The sequence below is a fragment of the Carettochelys insculpta genome, chromosome 6, assembly GCF_033958435.1.
Source record: "Carettochelys insculpta isolate YL-2023 chromosome 6, ASM3395843v1, whole genome shotgun sequence".
Lineage (NCBI taxonomy): Eukaryota > Metazoa > Chordata > Testudines > Carettochelyidae > Carettochelys > Carettochelys insculpta.
Window position 1 is genome coordinate 106,918,304 of NC_134142.1, and position 17,972 is coordinate 106,936,275.

Sequence of the window (17,972 nt, forward strand, 5' to 3'; positions counted from 1 at the left end):
GGGTTTCTTTTCAACCATTCTCTGCTGTTTCCACTTGAAAACAGAAACGATATTTTTATAAATGCTGATGAGCAAAGAAGTAAATAATTTGTGACCATGTTCCAACTAATTCCCATAAAAATAACATTTTTTCTTGATTTTTGGTTGGTGGCTGAAGAATTCTCCAGGTTGGGGCGAGGGGCAGGACAGACTATATGCTAGATTCTAGTTTGCCTAAGATTTTATTCACCAGTTAAAAATTTCTTTGACAAAACCTTAACTACAACTAATATCAATGAGAGGAAAAGTTAGCTGTGCCAGACCAGCAAATTTAATACGGCAAGTTTTGAGGTCACGTAGGTCAACCAAGCAAAACACACAATCTGCCCCAAAACAGACATTTTTGTATGATTTTTCATCAATAAAAGAAGGCTCGGATGAGAGTTCTCCATGCAGAATACTGTAAATTGATAGCTTTGTTCCAATCCACTATTGTTTTTTATCGATCTTCTCTCATTTTAGATTGTATTGATTTGTTAATCTCTTAACTGTAATGGCTATGATGACCAAGTGAGAAGGAAAAATTGCATGCTCTAGGGCATTTCTACCAATCTCTTACCTTAAACCATAATTTCGTTTGAATTTGGCATAGAACCATGTGCATATCCCTAAAGCCAGGATAGTATTATGACATCACTTGCCATTTCATACAGTGAAACCTCTTTAAGCAACCTCTTACAGCTACTGATAAATTAGCTTCTCGGTGGCAGTCTTCTAATGAGGTAAAGCAGAACTTCTGGAGTTGGGACACCTTAGGAGGTTGCCTATGTGATGCTGGCAGACCAGATGCCAGCTTATGCCAAGGCCCTTAGGTCTCACTGAACACTAACAAATTCATAGCTGAAAACCAGTCTGCCTCAAAAGCATGCAGTATCATGGAGATATGTATTGGACTTATATCATTGTGTACAGTGTGCAGACTTTAATGTATACAATTTACAAGCATTTCATAATCTCACTTACAACCTCTATTTACCCCACTAAAAGGTATGTGTTTTTTCTGTAACTGTATAATGTTTGTTCTGAATTGTATAACTTGCCAAACAGGAAAAAAATACACCTAACAAAAAAGCTGGGTTCCTACAGAAATGTCCTCCTGCCTATCAGGAAGGACTTCTTATTCCTAGGTCACATGGACTCTAAGGGAAAGGTTGAATGAAGGTACGCAACTACAGCTATGTCAATTACATAGCTAAAGTTGATGTATCTTAATTTGGGCTTCAGCATCGTCTCTACCAACGGAGGCCAATGGGAGCCTGAGCTTACATAAATTTCCCTTACTCATAAGCAGGGGGTCAGAGTACCATGATTGACAGGGACATCCTGTAAATTCAATTGATCACATCCTCACTAGGCACACTAAATTGACCTGCAGAAAACCCACTGCAGCAGGGTCAATCTTCCCTGGAGTGTAGATGTATCCTAAGGAATGTGGCTTTCCAAAGCTGCAACTATACAGGGGAGCACATAGCAGCACGCCTGAACCACTGTAAGCACTCTCATGCAGCTGTTCTAAGCTGATGGAAGAGACCTCTCCTGTAAATGTATCCACTGCCAACAAGCAGCAGCAGCTGTGCTGGGGGGAGAAGAGCTCTCCACACCAGCTCTTAGGTCAGTATAACTTGTGCCACTCAGGGAGGTCCCTTATTTACATCCCTAAGTAACATAAGTGGTAGTAAAGACGTAGCCCAAGCATATGCAAGGAGTCCCCAGCTGGTTTGCCTGAATTAGCCTTAAAGGAGTCCTTTCACTACAGAAGTTATTATCTCTTGAAAGCTGACAAACTCATTTGTGTATGTATATGTTACCTGAATTAACTTAATAATTAATTCCTATTTCTTTTTCCTAGTTTATAAACTATTAGTTTGCAACAGGACTAGCTCCAGGCCTTACCTTCAGTGAGACAACTCAGGTGGAAACTGATCTGCTGTAAGAGACTGCTCCCTCAGATCTGGGAATAACCTGAATATTTCGTGATTTTTGATGTAAAGTGACCATCCATTAAATGCTTGTCCTGAGGACTGTGAATAAGTTTCAGGGAGTTGTCAGAATTTTAAACTCATGTTAGAAGATGATGTCTCACCATCAGAAGATTGAGGTTTTGCAACAACCTCCCACAAGGAATGCTGGAGACAAATGACTAGCTTTGACATGGAGCTTGATAAATATGACAGAATTCCTTGTGATTTCAGAAGAATAGTCTGGATGACCCAGGAAGTCCATCCTCGTCCCATATCACCAACCTCTGTTTCTCACAAGAATAGACAAAGAGAATGGAGAACACCTAACCAAAATGACTAGCAAATCTTATTTTCTTAAATTCCTGCCTCTCAGGCTGTGTGACAGGAGAAGAATGTGAATAGAGATTATTTTTCCTGCTTTTTTAAAAGTATTGTCAGTTTCATTGATACCTTTTGTGTCTGCGGCTTGTGAATGGCACTGAAAAACATTCTTCAGCTGAGATACATTCTTCAACTAGGTACCAATATACCTTATAGAGCTCCTGGCTTACTCTTTCTGCAGCCTGCAGCTGATGGCCTCGGTTCATGACAGCACTGACATTTAGTTGCTTAGATTTTGATCTTGATTTAAGCTGACATAAGCACATTCATCTCATTTCAGGTCACAGTCAGGTTCTATCCTACCCAGGGTTGCCTTCCTGAATCACAGCCTATATTATCACCTCTTAGAGAGCATTCATTTTTGCTGGTGGAATTTTCACTGGAAGTCTCATGATTTTTCACAAGCAATCAGTCTCTGGAAACCAATTGGATAAAGCCTCCGCAGACAGAAAAGAGAACACTACATTACATACCAATCATACTGACAGGCTGTATGTAGTCTTTTCAGCTAACAAGTAGGCTAAAATAATGAAGTAATTCTAAATTACAATAGCCAGAAATAAAGCAACTGTGCCCTTAGAAAGAGCCTAATGCTTGCTTCCTCCCAGACTAGTTTAAAAAACACAGAAGACATGGGGTATGCTTTTCTCACTTATAATGAAGTATCAAAATGCAGCTACCTAATACATCCTCTGATAGACTCTGAGGCAGTATAAACAAAACCTTTTCATCTGTGTGACAACGCTCGACCAAATTAGCAGCTCAGCAGTACTCCAACTCTCTTCAATGACACACCCCTCAGGCAGCTGATCTGAGTTCTATTTCAGACTCAAAAAGCTACCAGGTTACAGAGCCTATATTTGGTAAGTGAGTTTCCAACACCACACTCTTAATTTGCACCTCTCTCTGACAGATACCACCAGGATATCCTACAACCAACAGAAATAAGAAGTTCTCTGAGAACATATGTGAGGATAAGGGGAATAAAAGAACTCAGGAAGTTTAATTTTTACTTGTGTTTTTAATTTAAAAAATTCTTTTCAAGAATTAAGTTAATTGCAAAAATAAATCTAAACTCAATAAAGCTTTTAAAAAGGAACTTTAAAAACTGTTTTCTTTTGTTGTCTTTAGAGGCCAATGCAAAAAACTAATGTACCAATATCAAGACATAAGATGATAATCCATTAATATAGCTTCTTTCATCTAAGGATCTTCATGCATTTTACAGATATGTTTAACTTACGTTTTATACTACCATGTTAATGCAGGAACATTTTATATATACAGCTTTATGTATGTACAAACAGAAGCACAGAGAGCTTAACCGACATGGTCAAAGTCACAGATTCAATTGGTGTCAAGACTTCAGAATGATTCCCAGTTCTCTGATTTAACTCTTAGACCAGCACTCCACCTTATACAAAACTGAGCATAACAAAACAAAACTCTAGATCCACAGGTGTGGATCATGAAAGCCTGTGTGTTTGTCATTCCAAAGCATTCCAAAGGTACAGAAGAGATGGACTGACGTTGTGCCTGTCCTCCTCACACATCAACAGGAACTCTATAAACGGAGGGGTAACACCATTTTCTGAACATTCCAGTCATTCATTTAGCTCAGGTCTTTCCCCAGTTTTTGTTAAAACTTTAACCCTAACTGAAATTGCCTTGCCTGTAAGGGTTAAAACCACAGACATTGGGTCCTAGAGAGTCCCCCAGAATACTAGGGAAGCAGGAAGTAAGTTGGTAAGAAGCCAGGAGGGCCAATGGAAACAGCTTGGGCTTCTGAAATGGAAGCAGTGGCCCTTCTGTTCCTATATTGTCGCTAGAGCAGAGCCTGGGAGGACACGAAATAAGCTAGGGAGCCAGCCATAGGAAATCCAGCAACATCCATGCCTAGTACAGGACTAAGTTTTGGAACGCCAGATATGTAAATAGAACAGGGAATTTTTAGTCAAATGCAATCAGGTTTTTTGGGGGTTGTGGTGGGAGGGTATTGTCAGATTTTTCTGTGCTGAGTACATGTAAACACCCCATTACACTCTAACTCTCTCAACTGAATCCAAGTGAAGCAATTCCCTGTGGGTTTTTTATCTTTTCTTCACTTGCTCTATAATATCTACAAATCAAGTAATTTTTCACCAAGTGTCTTTTCTTTGTTAATGAAGATCACCATTTTAAGACTATGACTTGATCCCTGTGTCCTAGAAGGTGTACCTAAGACTGCACATTCAAACAACTCACCTAAAGAAATTCAAATTCCTTTTCAGCTAATTACAGCAATAGAGTTTCAGGCTCTATCCAGAGTGAGGGTTAAAAGAGCTCAAGGGGCCCTCACAGGAAGGAATTCCCAAGTGCACCCTCCTCGGTTCTCATGGGTGGGGGCAGCGATAGCAATCCAAGGCCAGGGAATCTGTGATCTTGGGGAGCTTTAACACAAGCCTTTAGTGGTACAGTATTTTAAAGTCTCATGCGGTCCCCAAACTTCTGTACTTGAAGTGCCAGAGTGAGGAACAGCCTTGACAATCTAGCAATAAGGACGTGTCCCCATTCACTAAGTCGTCACCAAAACAAGGCAGAACTTCCCAAAGACAGGGCAACAATGGTCAAGAACCTTTTTAGACAGGAAGAAATTACTTCAAGAACAACTGCTTTTCAAGCATGCTGGCTTAGAGAGCATTCAAGCCCCTTTCCACCCGGCCACTTCTTCCACAAAGCCTCTTAACTGCACAGAAAGAAATACAGCCTTATACCTCATATTTAAACCTGTGCAGCTGCACTGAGTTCACCCTCCAGTCATCCAAAGTATTTATATATGTGAGTTGCTCTGCCTATGTTCAGCTCCTTGGAACAAGAATGGCACCATCCTCTGAATTTTGTACAGCACAAAATCACTTATAAATAGTAATAAGTAAGAGTGACTCAAATTGCCCAATAAGATGGTTTCAGGAGAGCCTCATCTTGAACTCAAAACATCAACCAAAGTGAAGCTTTAGCAGCAATTAGTGCCCCCAATGTATTCACTGTGGCACATAACTTCATCAGTCCCAGCACTGCAGGACTTCACTTGGTGCTGTATTTCTGAAGAGAAGAGATCAGAGTTAGCTGAGCTAATGAAGGTTAGCTCTTTTGCTACAAAAGAAATATGAAGCTAGACTCTCAGCTGATGATTTCAATGATGCCCTACAAATTTCCACCAGAGAATCAGCAGATGAGAAGAATGTGGTGAAGCTGAAAGAACAGCAGTGACCTGACCATTCGAGCATTTTTAAAAAGAAAAGGAGACTAAGGCTGCGTCTACACTACAGAGTTTCTCGACAAAACTCAGCAAGTGTCTACACACAAAAGGTGAATTGTCAACAGAGCCTCGACAAAACAGAGCACAGTGTTATCTCTCTCTGTGTTGAGGAATAACGCTTCTGTCGACACACTTTTGCTGACAAAAGTGCAGCGTAGATGCTCCAGGATTCTTTTGTCAACAGTCAGGGCTTCCGGTTCACCAGGCAAACCTGTTTGCAGAGCTTCTGGTCAGACATTCTGTTGAGAGAGAGCCAAGCAGTCTGGCTGCTCTCCGTCGACAGAGTGAACATAAGAACAGCCATACTGAGTCAGACCAAAGGTCCACCTAGCACGTATCCTGTCTGCCGACAGTAGCCAATACCAGGTGCCCCAGAGGAGGTGAACCGAAGACAATGGTCAAGCGATTTGTCTCCTGCCATCCATCTCCTGCTTTCGACAAAAGGCTAGGGCACCATACGTTACCCCTTGCTAACAGCCATCTATGGACCTAACCTCCAAATATTTATCGAGCTCTTTTTTAAACTCTTCTAGTGTCTTGGCCTTCACAGCATTCTCTGGTAAGGAGTTCCACAGGTTGACTGTGCACTGTGTGAAGAAAAAACTTTCTTTTATTAGTTTTGAACCTGCTGCCCATTAATTTCATTTGGTGTCGTCTAGTTCTTATATTATGGGAATAAGTAAGTAACTTTTCTGTATTCACTTTCTCCACACCATTCATGATTTTATATACCTCTATTCGCTCCTCAGTCTCCTCTTTTCTAGACTGAAAAGTCCCAGTCTCTCGAGCCTCTCTTCATATGGGACCCATTCCAAACCCTTAATCATTTTAGTTGCCCTTTTCTGAACCTGTTCTAACACCAATATATCTTTTCTCAGGCAAAGAGACCACATCTGCACGCAGTACTCAAGATGTGGGCATACCATAGTTTTATAAAGGGGAAGTATGATATTCTTCGTCTTATTTTCTATCCCTTTTTAATTATTCCTAACATCCTATTTGCTTTACTGACTGCCGCTGCACATTGCGTGGATGTTTTCAGAGAACTATCCACTATAATTCCAAGATCCCTTTCCTGATCTGTTGTAGCTAAATTTGCCCCCATCATATTGTATGTATAATTGGGGTTATTTTTCCCAATGTGCATTACCTTACTCTTACCCACATTAAATTTCATTTGCCACTTTGCTGCCCAATCACTCAGTTTGCTGAGATCTTTTTGAAGTTCTTCACAGTCTGCTTTGGTTTTGACTACCCTGAACAGTTTGCTGTCATCTGCAAACTTTGCCACCTCACTGTTTACCCCTTTTTCTAGATCATTGATGAATAAGTTGAACAAGATTGGTCCCAGGACTGAGCCTTGGGGAATGCCACTAGTTACCTCCTTCCATTGTGAAAATTTACCATTTATTCCTATCCTTTGTCTCCTGTCTTTTAACCAGTTCCCAGTCCATGAAAGGATCTTTCCTCCTATCCCATGACCTCCTAATTTACATAAGAGACTTTGGTGAGGGACTGTGTCAAAGGCTTTCTGGAAATCTAAGTATACTATGTCTACTGGATCCCCTCTGTCCACATGCTTGTTAACCCCTTCAAAGAACTCTAACAGATTAGTAAGACACGACTTCCCTTTCCAGAAACCATGTTGACTTTTGCTCAACAAATCATGTTTCTCTACGTGTCTCACAATTTTATTCTTTACTATTGTTTCTACTAATTTGCCTGGTACGGATGTTAGACTTACCAGTCTGTAATTGCTAGGGTCTCCTTTAGAGCCCTTTTTAAATACTGGTGAGATACTAGCTGTCTTCCAATCATTGGGTACCAATGCTGATTTAAAGAATACGTTACAAACCACCATTAATAGTTCCACAATTTCACATTTGAGTTCTTTCAGAACCCTTGGGTGAATACCATCTGGTCCTGGAGACTTGTGACTGTTTAGCTTATCAATTAGTTCCAAAACCTCCTCTAATGACACTTCAATCTGGGACAGTTCCTCAGATTTGTTACCTATACAGGACGGCTCAGATTTGGGAATCTCTCTAACATCCTCAGCCGTGAAGACGGAAGCAAAGAAATCATTTAGTTTTTCCACAATGGCATTATCTTCCTTGATTGCTCCTTTTATGTCTCTATCGTCCAGGGCCCCACTGCTTTTTTAGCAGGCTTCCTGCTTCTAATGTACTTTAAAAACATTTTACTATTTTTTTTAATTTATGGCTAACTGTCCCTCAAAATCTTTTTTGCCTTCTCTTATTGCATTTTTACATTTAATTTGGCAGTGTTTATGTTCCTTTCTATTTTGATTACTAGGATTTGACTTCCACTTTTAAAAGATGCCTTTTTATCTCTCACTGCCTCTTTTACATGGTTGTTAAGCCATGGTGGCTCTTTTTTAGGTCTCTTACTGTGTTTTTTAATTTGGGGTATGCATTTAAGTTGGGCCTCTAATATGGTATCTTTGAAAAGTTTCCATGCAGCTTGCAGGGATTTTACTCTAGTTACTCTACCTTTCAATTTCTCCTTAACTAACCTCCTCATTTTTGTGTAATTCCCCTTTTTGAAATTAAACACCAGAGTTTTGGACTGTTGCGGTGTTCTTCCCAACACAGCAATATTAAATGTTATTATGTTATGGTCACTATTTCCAAGCAGTCCTGTAATAGTTACCTCATGGACCAGATCCTATGTTCCACTCAGTACTAAATCAAGAATTGCCTCTCCCCTTGTGTGTTCCTGTACCAGCTGTTCCAAGAAGCAGTCATTTAAGGCATCAAGAAATTTTCTCTCTGAATCCCTTCCTGAGGTGACATGTACCCAGTTAATATGGGGATAATTGAAATCCCCCATTATTAGTGAGTTTTTTATTTTGATAGCCTCTCTAATCTCCCTTAGCATTTCAGCATCACTATCACTGTCCTGGTCAGGTGGTCGATAATATATCCCTAGAGCTATATTCCCATCAGAGGAAGGAATTGCTATCCATAGTGATTCTGTGGAACATTTTGATTCATTTAGGATTTTTATTTCATTTGATTCTATATTATCTTTCACATACAGTACCACTCCACCACCCGCTCGACCCATTCTGTCCTTCTGATATATTTTATAACCCGGTATGATAGCGTCTCACTGATTGTCCTTATTCCACCAGGTTTCCGTGATGCCTATTATTTCAATCTCCTTCTTTGATATAAGGTACTCTAATTCACCCATCTTATTAGACAGACTTCTAGCATTTGTGTAAAAGCACTTCAAAAACAACCACCATTCATATGCCTGCCCTTCCCTGACGTATTGGATTCTTTTATATGTGATTTTTTTCTCATCTGATCTGGCCCATGCTCTATCATCTCCCTTCTTCCCTTTCTGACTGAATTCTAGAGAATCTCTATCAATGGAGTCTCACCTAAGAGAAGTCTCAGTCCAATCCACGTGTTTCTCCACACCAATCAGCTTTCCCCCATCTCTTAGTTTAAACACTGCTCTACAACCTTTTTAATGTTTGAAAAGTGGATTGCTCTTTGAATCAGGTTTTATGTGTAGATGCGTTCTGTTGACAAAAGTTTTGCCAGTAGATCTCATCTGACAGTGACTTCTATTGACAGACTGCTGCAGTGTAGACATAGCCTAAGTGATCTGACCATAACCCTGAGTCAAGACCAGTGTTTCCTGAAAGTTGCTGGGTGGCCACCTAGGATAAATTCAGCTACGGCCTATTTGATTAGCAAAGCACCAACAACTGGTAGCATGTGTTTCTGTTGGTGGTGCACATCATACATGCCTCAGTTCACGGAACAAAATTTATTCCTCACATGGATGGAAAAAATTAGAGAGAACATTGGTGAGAACCTCTCTTTTCTCTAATCAACTTTGCCCCTGACTCAGCACAGGACTTTGAGAAAGTCAAACTCTCTCTCAGTTTCCCTTACCTGAATAATTGGATTAACAGAATGTATTTACCTTTGTAAAGCAATCTGATGCCACGTATTATTTATCATTTATTATTAATTCATAAAGGACAACTCAAAAATGGCTGTAACTGATTCCATACACATGCTGTATGAAGAACACTGAATGTTTTTATCACTGTGAGCAATATTTTGCACCTAGATAGGGCTTGATCCAGTATCCACTGAAGGCAATGGACAGATTTCCAATGACTCCAACGGTCTGTGCATCAAGCCCCTAGTGCTTTCCCTTAAAGATCCTGAAAGCCCCTGGTGAACATTTGTTACTCCATTTTTAAAGATTGGGGCTGTCATTCACATAATTTTAGCAGAGCCCATAACAAGAGTTTCAGTCCTGTGCTTTAGTCACACGCTCCACCGCTACTGCCCTGCACAAGGGAAGCAGTCGTGTGGAAATGCTTGTGCAACTCATACACACCATGGAAAAGCTCTCCACACTGGCTCCAAAGGACAGGGTGGGGAGGCAAGGCAGGGTCACACACGTTATCCCAGCTCACAGGGTATTCTCAGTCTTCAGCCCTCAGATTCATGTTAGACCCCCTGCTTACTCTATCAACACACCAGCTTGATATGGATGGAGTGGACCAAGCTCACACAGATTTTCATATGATGGTGACAGTCTAAAGCAGCATGTCATTTTTCCACCGTGGTACTCTAATTTTTCTTTTCATTAAGGAAACTGATGCTCAGAATAGCTGCAGACTAGCAGAACTTCCTTTGGTGACATTAGAGCTAAAATGGGAATGGGGCTGAATGTGAAGACAATGCTTTATTCCCAAAGGGTACGTCTACACTTGCATTCCTCTTTTGAAAGAGGTACGCAAATGAGGTAAATCAAAATGCAAATGAGGTATAATTTTGCATATTTCACACCTTATTTGCATGTTCTAATTTCAAAAGAGCTTCTTTTGAAATTAGAATATGCAAATGAGGTGTCAAATATGCAAGTTTATATCTCCTTTGCATTTTCTATTTACCTCATTTGCATACCTCTTTCGAAAGTGGAATGCAAGTGCAGCTGCACCCAAAGAGAAGATATCCCTTCTTCCCTTCAATTTAGTGAAAGCTATTTAGTCATATATAATGACGTCTTCTCAGTGGGTTTACTGCTTACTGGGAATGCTCACTGCAATGAAAGACATGCTGAACATATCACAAACAGTAAACAGGTAGCTAATAAGACCAAAAATACCAGACAGGCTGTGGAAGGATTTTGAGAAGATGGAAATGATAAACTACATCTTTGTAACATTTACTAAACAGAGAAGCTAATCAAATTTCCAACTATTTGCATTTAATCTCCATTTGTCCTTCCTCTCAAGAACAGCAGATATGAATGCACATCAAGCAACAGACAAATCGGAAATTCCTAAGAGGCCCACTCAAAGACCCCATACCACACAAAAGCACTTCATGCATAATTCCACACAACTAATTTCTGCACTTGAAAATTCTTCTTGGTGACTTATTCTGCACAGACAGGGAAATAATATATTTACCTGTAATGAAATTATTCAGTAGATTTAAAACACAGGATGCTTTATGATTCTCATATAAACACTAATTCTTTATGAGCTTAAGTTGCCACTGAAAGAAGACAACCCTTTAGAACTGCTGGGCAGTTGTTACATTGCTGGAAGAGCCTCCCATCTACTGATTTTTTCTTTTTGGTTTGTTTTTATGTTCCAGGCATGGTATATCGACTACTGGTGGATCACTCACTGCAGCATTGATCTCTGCCATAGTGGAGACAAGCCCTTAGAGAGGGTCACCCAAAAAGATCATGAAGGGGAGCAGCTGCTTTGGAGACTGTGACAGTCATTACAGGAAAAAAAAAAACACTCAATACTCTAATATATGGCCCCTATTCATCTCAAGAGATGGTGGTTAGCAGAGGTGGTGAGGATCTGGTTATTACCAAGATTTACATGTTCAACAATAACACCTGCTTTTGTTGTACAAACCCTAATCATTTCCAGAAATTCCTAGACAGGCTCTGTTTGATTTAGTACCAAAGGCTAGTTTTCCGCTTAATCTTTCTATTTCAGTTGCAGCTGCACCAACATACTTCTTAAATAGTGTCAAATTTTCCAGGCTTTCTTTGTGAATAGTTTAACTCTGACTCCTGTAAGTTTGACTGCTCAGTTTCATCAAAAATAAGTGTACTATGCTTTTCAAAAGTCTTTGTTGAACGCACTGACTTCCAGCCTCTGAGAAACAGTCTATCATTTACGGCCTGATCTAAACCCCACTAAAGACAGTGGGAATCATTCCAATGATTTCAAGGGACTATGAATCACTCACTGAGACATCATCAATTCCTTTCAAATGACAATCTACTTCTCATGCTGTGTAACTTCATTTTTTCCAGTTACACTAATTTATTTGTCCCTTCTGGATTCAGCTGCCTGATGAAAAAAGACTTTTTTTCTCATTTCAAAACTAAAAAACACTATAACCTTGAGAGTGAAACTCAATATGAGCAACACGATGTGAAGTGTAGACAGACCACTGGTTAAACTGTAGCATATTCAAACCTCTCCAGAAGAAAGCAACGCTGAAAATGGATTAGGGTGACATCTAATCTGTTACACTGCCTCACACTAGAAATTACTTCTTTAAATTTGGTATCTAAAGATGGTACTAAATCTGAAACCATCATTTTGCTGGTGAAAACTCCAATCCCCAGTTCACTGTTCCTACCAAGAATAAACAGGCTTCAGAACACAGCGATTATTTCAGAATTACCAATAACAGAATCAAATTAAATTCAGAGTACTTAGTGGAAGGGAGGGGCTGTTTGTTGTATCATTTTAAAGTTTTTGAGCATCCTGACTCATGCAATGAGGGGAAATACAAAAAGCTGAGAAAAGGACACATTTTTTTCCTTACCTGAGATGCTCCAAATAGGCAAGGCACTAAACCCGGCACATCTGACAACTGCTCCAAAAGCTGTTCGGATGATCTCTGAACCACCTGTCTTTGTCCATCGTGAACCACTGCGCTCCTTCCAAGTTGTCCATAGTTTGCTCTACCCCACGTGAACACCTTGCCAGTTTCTAAATACAAACACACAGTTACGGGTGATTTCTTCATTACAGCCAGACAATATCTAGAAAACTAAGCTGAAAACCAGAACAGCTGGTTCTATGTACTGTTTATTGCACCCTGCCTCAAAGTTCAAAGAATACAATACTGAAAAAGTCAGGAATTTACTATTCCCTATATTTAACCTAAGGTTTATGACTTCTTCAGAGAAGATACCTTCTACCACAAACTACTGCTATCTGCAGGGTAATGGTTTCCTCAATTCCATGAGGGAATGGTGCAACAAGATGGTCAGAAATGCAAATGTCATGCTCTAGGCATCCCTAGCCTCTGACTGTCTGAAGCTTATACTGGGGGATAGGAATAGATCATTCAGTGAATGCCTGTTCTGTTCATTCCCTCAGAAGCATCTGGCATAGGCTACTGCTGGAAGATAAGATTCAGAGCTAGCAGAAGCACCGATCTTACCCAGTACAGCTGTTTTTTATGTTCACAGTCATTAAACATTTTAAGTATACTGATTTGTTTGGCATGAAAACAGAATTTTGTCCCGTTCCCCATCCCCCCCCAGCCCCTGCCCAAGAAAAGTTTATTTAAAATAATGTCAGCAGAGTTAGTTCCCTTCTCTGCTGCAATAGTTTAGACCCATTACTATGGCATTCTTACCACAAACAGACATTCCTGATTTTTTTATAAACTTTTTATAAATTATCATTGTAATAGTGTTGAGAACCACCTCTCATGAGCATTAGAGTGTGAGCCTCCCTGTTTTAATTTTAGTTCTTACAATGGGGTAGCACCTGCCTCTTGCAAGCATTCTTCCCCTGCCCCAGTCAATGATACTTTTGGCAAGTCTTCTGTGACTCAACCCTCTGGCTGAGTCATACAAACCCCCGATTCTAGGGTATACAGTCCCTACTTCTCTCTCTCAGTGCTAGTATGGGGCCATAGCACCAACGCTTCTTTCATGGAGACACTGCCTTTTTTTCAAACAGAACAGCAGAGCTCATCACAGTACCCTCACCTGGTCTGTCTAGATCAGGGACTCCCAACCTACGGGTTGGGACCCAAATATGGATTGCAATTAGATTTGTTAAGGGTTGCTTGGAGCTCAGAGCTGCTTGTGGCTCTTAAAGAAGCCATTTGCAGCTCTCTCTATCAACAGAGAAACAATTATGCATTGCAAAAAGACAGCTTCTCCACCTTCAATATTTGTAGCCATCCCAGGCAAGCCCCTTAATAGACTCTTGCAGTAAGTAATTCTCATCCCCTCTCCTCTCTTTCCCCCTTTTGCCCACCCTTCTGTCCTATGTAGCTGATTTGTCAGTTTTCATTTTTGTTAGTATCTCCCACAGCCTGAGTAACTCCTCCAGCCCCCAAGTGTGACTCCCCGCATAGCCCCTACAGCCTGTGAGTGTGGCGTTTAAGCTGAGGAAGCAGTTTGGGGATGAGGGTCTTTCTCCCACCACAACTCACATCAACTATAACAATATACTATAATAAAGGTAGTGTTATTATTTGATAAACGTATTTCCCCTCTTCCTATGAAACAACTATGAACATATAAACATGAGGGGACGCAATTTTATATTCTTACCTCAGGCACAAATTTAACTACTTATTGTGTTGTTCCCCTCTTCCCCCGCCCACCCTCCATCAAGATGAACAACTACGAACTTGGAAGTGGTGAACAAGTTCACATACCTGGGGTTCACTACCATGATCTACCTTTCACTTGAAATGGAACTCAACATACACATTGGAAAAGGTACCACAACAAGGTCTAGTCTGAGAAAGATGGTACGGCAAAACAAACAGAATACACAAAAATCTCTAGGTATCCTGCATGTGTTATCAGCACACTTTTGTATGGGAGCGAGATATGGACTTTATACTCTCATCAGTGAAAGAGGGTCAACAGCTTTCTTATATGCATTGCCTTAATCAAATCTTTGGCACCTCCTAGAGGGACAATGTCACCAACTCTGAACAGCTCAAGTGGGCCAGCACACCCACCATGCAAACACTTCTCAAACAGATGCCATTACAGGGTTGCGCATGTGTGCCAAACGATGGGCGCATCCCAAAGGACATGACCTGGCATCTGGAAAAAAAAATGCATTTCAAGGTGAGTGAAGGCAAGACCTTAGAGAAAATCAACAAGAGCTAACCAAAGGTTTCCAGAGTTACAAAAGGAGGTAGATCAGCTTAGCAGAGGAAAAATAGAACTCGCAAAAGAAGAGCTCAACAGGTCAAAATTTCACCTTTAAATGACAGAAAAAAACCCTTCCACATCTTTTGTGAGTGGGGCTCTTCAGTCACAGCTGCTGCTGCTGCCATTGAACCAAGTGAGTAAATTCTTTACCTCTCAGGACAGACACCCTTGGTCCTTCAAGACAGAGGAATGCCTACTCATTTTTTATGGGATTGAGTTCTCCTGCTTCAGAGCCTGGAAACAGTGTGTCCCACAGTCCACGCCCTGCCCATTGGTTGACCATTTTATTGCAGACTGTGTCTACCTTGTGAACTAAACTGCACTAGATTACTGGATACAGTATGTCCTCCATAAAATATTAATCAAAATTTCATAGCAACAAAAAAATTTCAGCCTGAGGCAGACACAAAACTTGGAAAATTCCAGCTTGAAAGGTTAAAATTTGTCTCAGTTATTAGCACTGGATTATGATGGAAAGCGTCAGGCATTGCTGTTCTGCCACCTATAACATAAAGGGTACCTAATAATGGCCTAAAAATACATACTATATTAGTCACATAGAATAAAAGAGTAAGAGATGAATTACTTAAAAATTCAAGATGACATAAAAAGGAATACTGATGTAAAATTAGAAAAGAACAATTTTTAATTACAAGTTAAGAAAACACTTCTAGCAGTAAGTCAATTAGACAAAGTACATTTAACAAGGTGAGTTGCTAAGATATCAAAACTTGAGATGTTCAAGGACAGGAGAAAAATAACTTAGCACATGGAAGACAATCCTGAAATTTGTAAGATGGGACGCAGAACATCATGTTGCAAGTATAATACCCAGAGACACTGAGACCTCATCTGGGGTGAGTGAAGTCTCAGCTCTACAGACTCCCCTGAGAGCTGGCTGGCCCTTAGCTCATGTGGTAGAGTGCAGGGCTTTAGACCCTATGCTTATAGGTTCTATCCCCAGGGCCAGCAAGCTGGGTCTGTCAGCATCACACAAGTATTTGTGACCATGTTTAGTAAGAGCTTGATCCTGCAAAGTGCTCAGCACTCTGACCTCAATCCATGAAAGCAGATAGGCCCATGCTTAACTGTGAACCTGTGTGCAGTTCCACAGATATCAGCATAATTATACATGGGCTTAAAGTTACACACATGCTGTGTTGGATCCAGACTGATCACTCAGTCTGCAGCACTCACCTCCAAGCCAGAAACAATTTGGCTTAATTCATGCCTTGTGTAATGCTAGGATGTATTTTAAGTGAAACTTCTATCCAAACCAACAGTCCAAATCATTTGCTTACCATTTTTATGCATGCTTTTATTGGGTCCATGTTAAAATTAATATTAGATTATTCATGATGTCTAATATATCAGTAGAAATCTGCCTGCCTTTACCTCCGTCACAACAAACTACTTGGGTTTTCTCCTATTGTTAAAGCTGATACAACACATAACTCAGTTCGTAATCAGAAAAACCTTTAGGCACATGTTCAAGTACATTGCCAAACAGGGATGGACTGAAACATGTTTAACTGCTGAACTGGAACCTTGCTTTTTAACTCGCAATTCCATCTCATGAAAGCTCCTATAGACTTACTTTATATCCTCTTTCAAACAAGCTGCCACCATGAAAACTGAAATCCAGCTCCCAAAGTCTGTGGAGTTGACCATGTCCAGCGATACTGCCTATAACACTTCTACATTTCCGTCTGACATTGCACACTTCAAAATGCTTATTTAATATGCTGCCAGGAATGTAAAGTATGTAATTTTTCTTTCTTTACACTTTCCTTGTCAATCTATTCAACCATATGGAACATTCAGATACAACTATAAACAGTAATTTGGTCTTGTACATTTGACATTGACACTGTGTCAGCCAATGGCCGGGTATGGGTGCCCAAGAGTCTGCTCCGTGGAGGCAGCACAACTCAGCGCCCAGCTTTACTGCACCATACCACTGACCAGGCTGAATATAGCCAAACCAACTGAGATTCTTTGTGCTTGGCCGAGTTACAGCAACTAGAAGGAGTCAGGTCTGAAGCTTAAACATGGTTACTATTTATTACAAAGCAGAAGTAAAAATCTTAATGGTTACAGAATTATATAAAGTCTTAATGGTTACAGTTGCAAGAAAAGTTAGATAAAATCTTAGTGGTTACACTGTTATTGCTTTATTTGCTTAACTACTAGTAGGATGATACAAATGACATGTTAATTAGAAAAAGTTACTCATTTGAGGACCAGATGCCTCAGACTAAAGAGCTCTTACTATTAAAAGTGCACAAAAAAAACATTGCAGGTATAATTCTCACCCCTGCGTCCTTTGACTCCGGCATAGCCAATGTCGTTCACTGAATCCCTTGGGAAGAACAGACGAGCAGAGCATCCCCTAAATACGTGGGAGGCAATGCCTTTACCCGACCAGCAGGCAGAAAGAGATTGGAGCTCAGATAGAGTAGGCTGCCAGGCCTTCTTTATACCCCTTGGGACACGTAGGTTATTCCTTATCTCAAGGTACCAATTGTACTGGTTCATCTTTGTGACGCCAGCACTTACAAGGCAGTTACACTTGTAAGGACAGAGATAACTAAATTTATAGAAATAGGGCAAATTTCTACATGGGCAGTAAAGTTGCCCTCGCTGGGATGATGTGTGGGCGGATCTATATCAGTAGTAGCCAAGGGCAGTTTGAAGCCCTGAGGCCGTCGACTAGACTGTTACCCCTCTTATCTGCATTCTTCAGTCCAAGGTCATGCTGACATAGCACATCTGTGTTTGTGAGGCACCAACAGACAGTGTTGAGATTAGTGCATCTGCGCTCTCAAAACATTTTCCAAGACTGTGCTGCTTCTTGTGCTGTGTGATCTGAGGCACCGAAAAGGAGCAGGCAAATGGAGTAGAGCGAAGGGGGGGGGGTTCTGTCTGGCTACACACTAACCCATTTTTAAAAACCAAGTTAGAATTTTGTTTTTGTTATTTTAATTCATCACTTCAGTTTCATTTTGTCTGACGTTCCAGTTTTCACTATTTTCAAATTATATCATGAATACACT

The 17,972-nt window shown here is 40.5% G+C and overlaps 1 protein-coding gene across 4 annotated transcripts in view; it reads right to left on the bottom strand.

Moving 5' to 3' along the window:
• The window catches only part of SERGEF (secretion regulating guanine nucleotide exchange factor), a 244,706-nt gene that overhangs the window by 181,668 nt on the left and 45,066 nt on the right, over nucleotides 1-17,972 (bottom strand). For all 4 annotated transcript variants that reach the window (XM_074999044.1, XM_074999045.1, XM_074999047.1 and 1 more), the window contains one exon: nucleotides 12,546-12,712. In XM_074999044.1, the coding sequence (XP_074855145.1) occupies nucleotides 12,546-12,712 (167 nt within the window). The remainder of the gene's footprint in view (nucleotides 1-12,545; nucleotides 12,713-17,972) is intronic.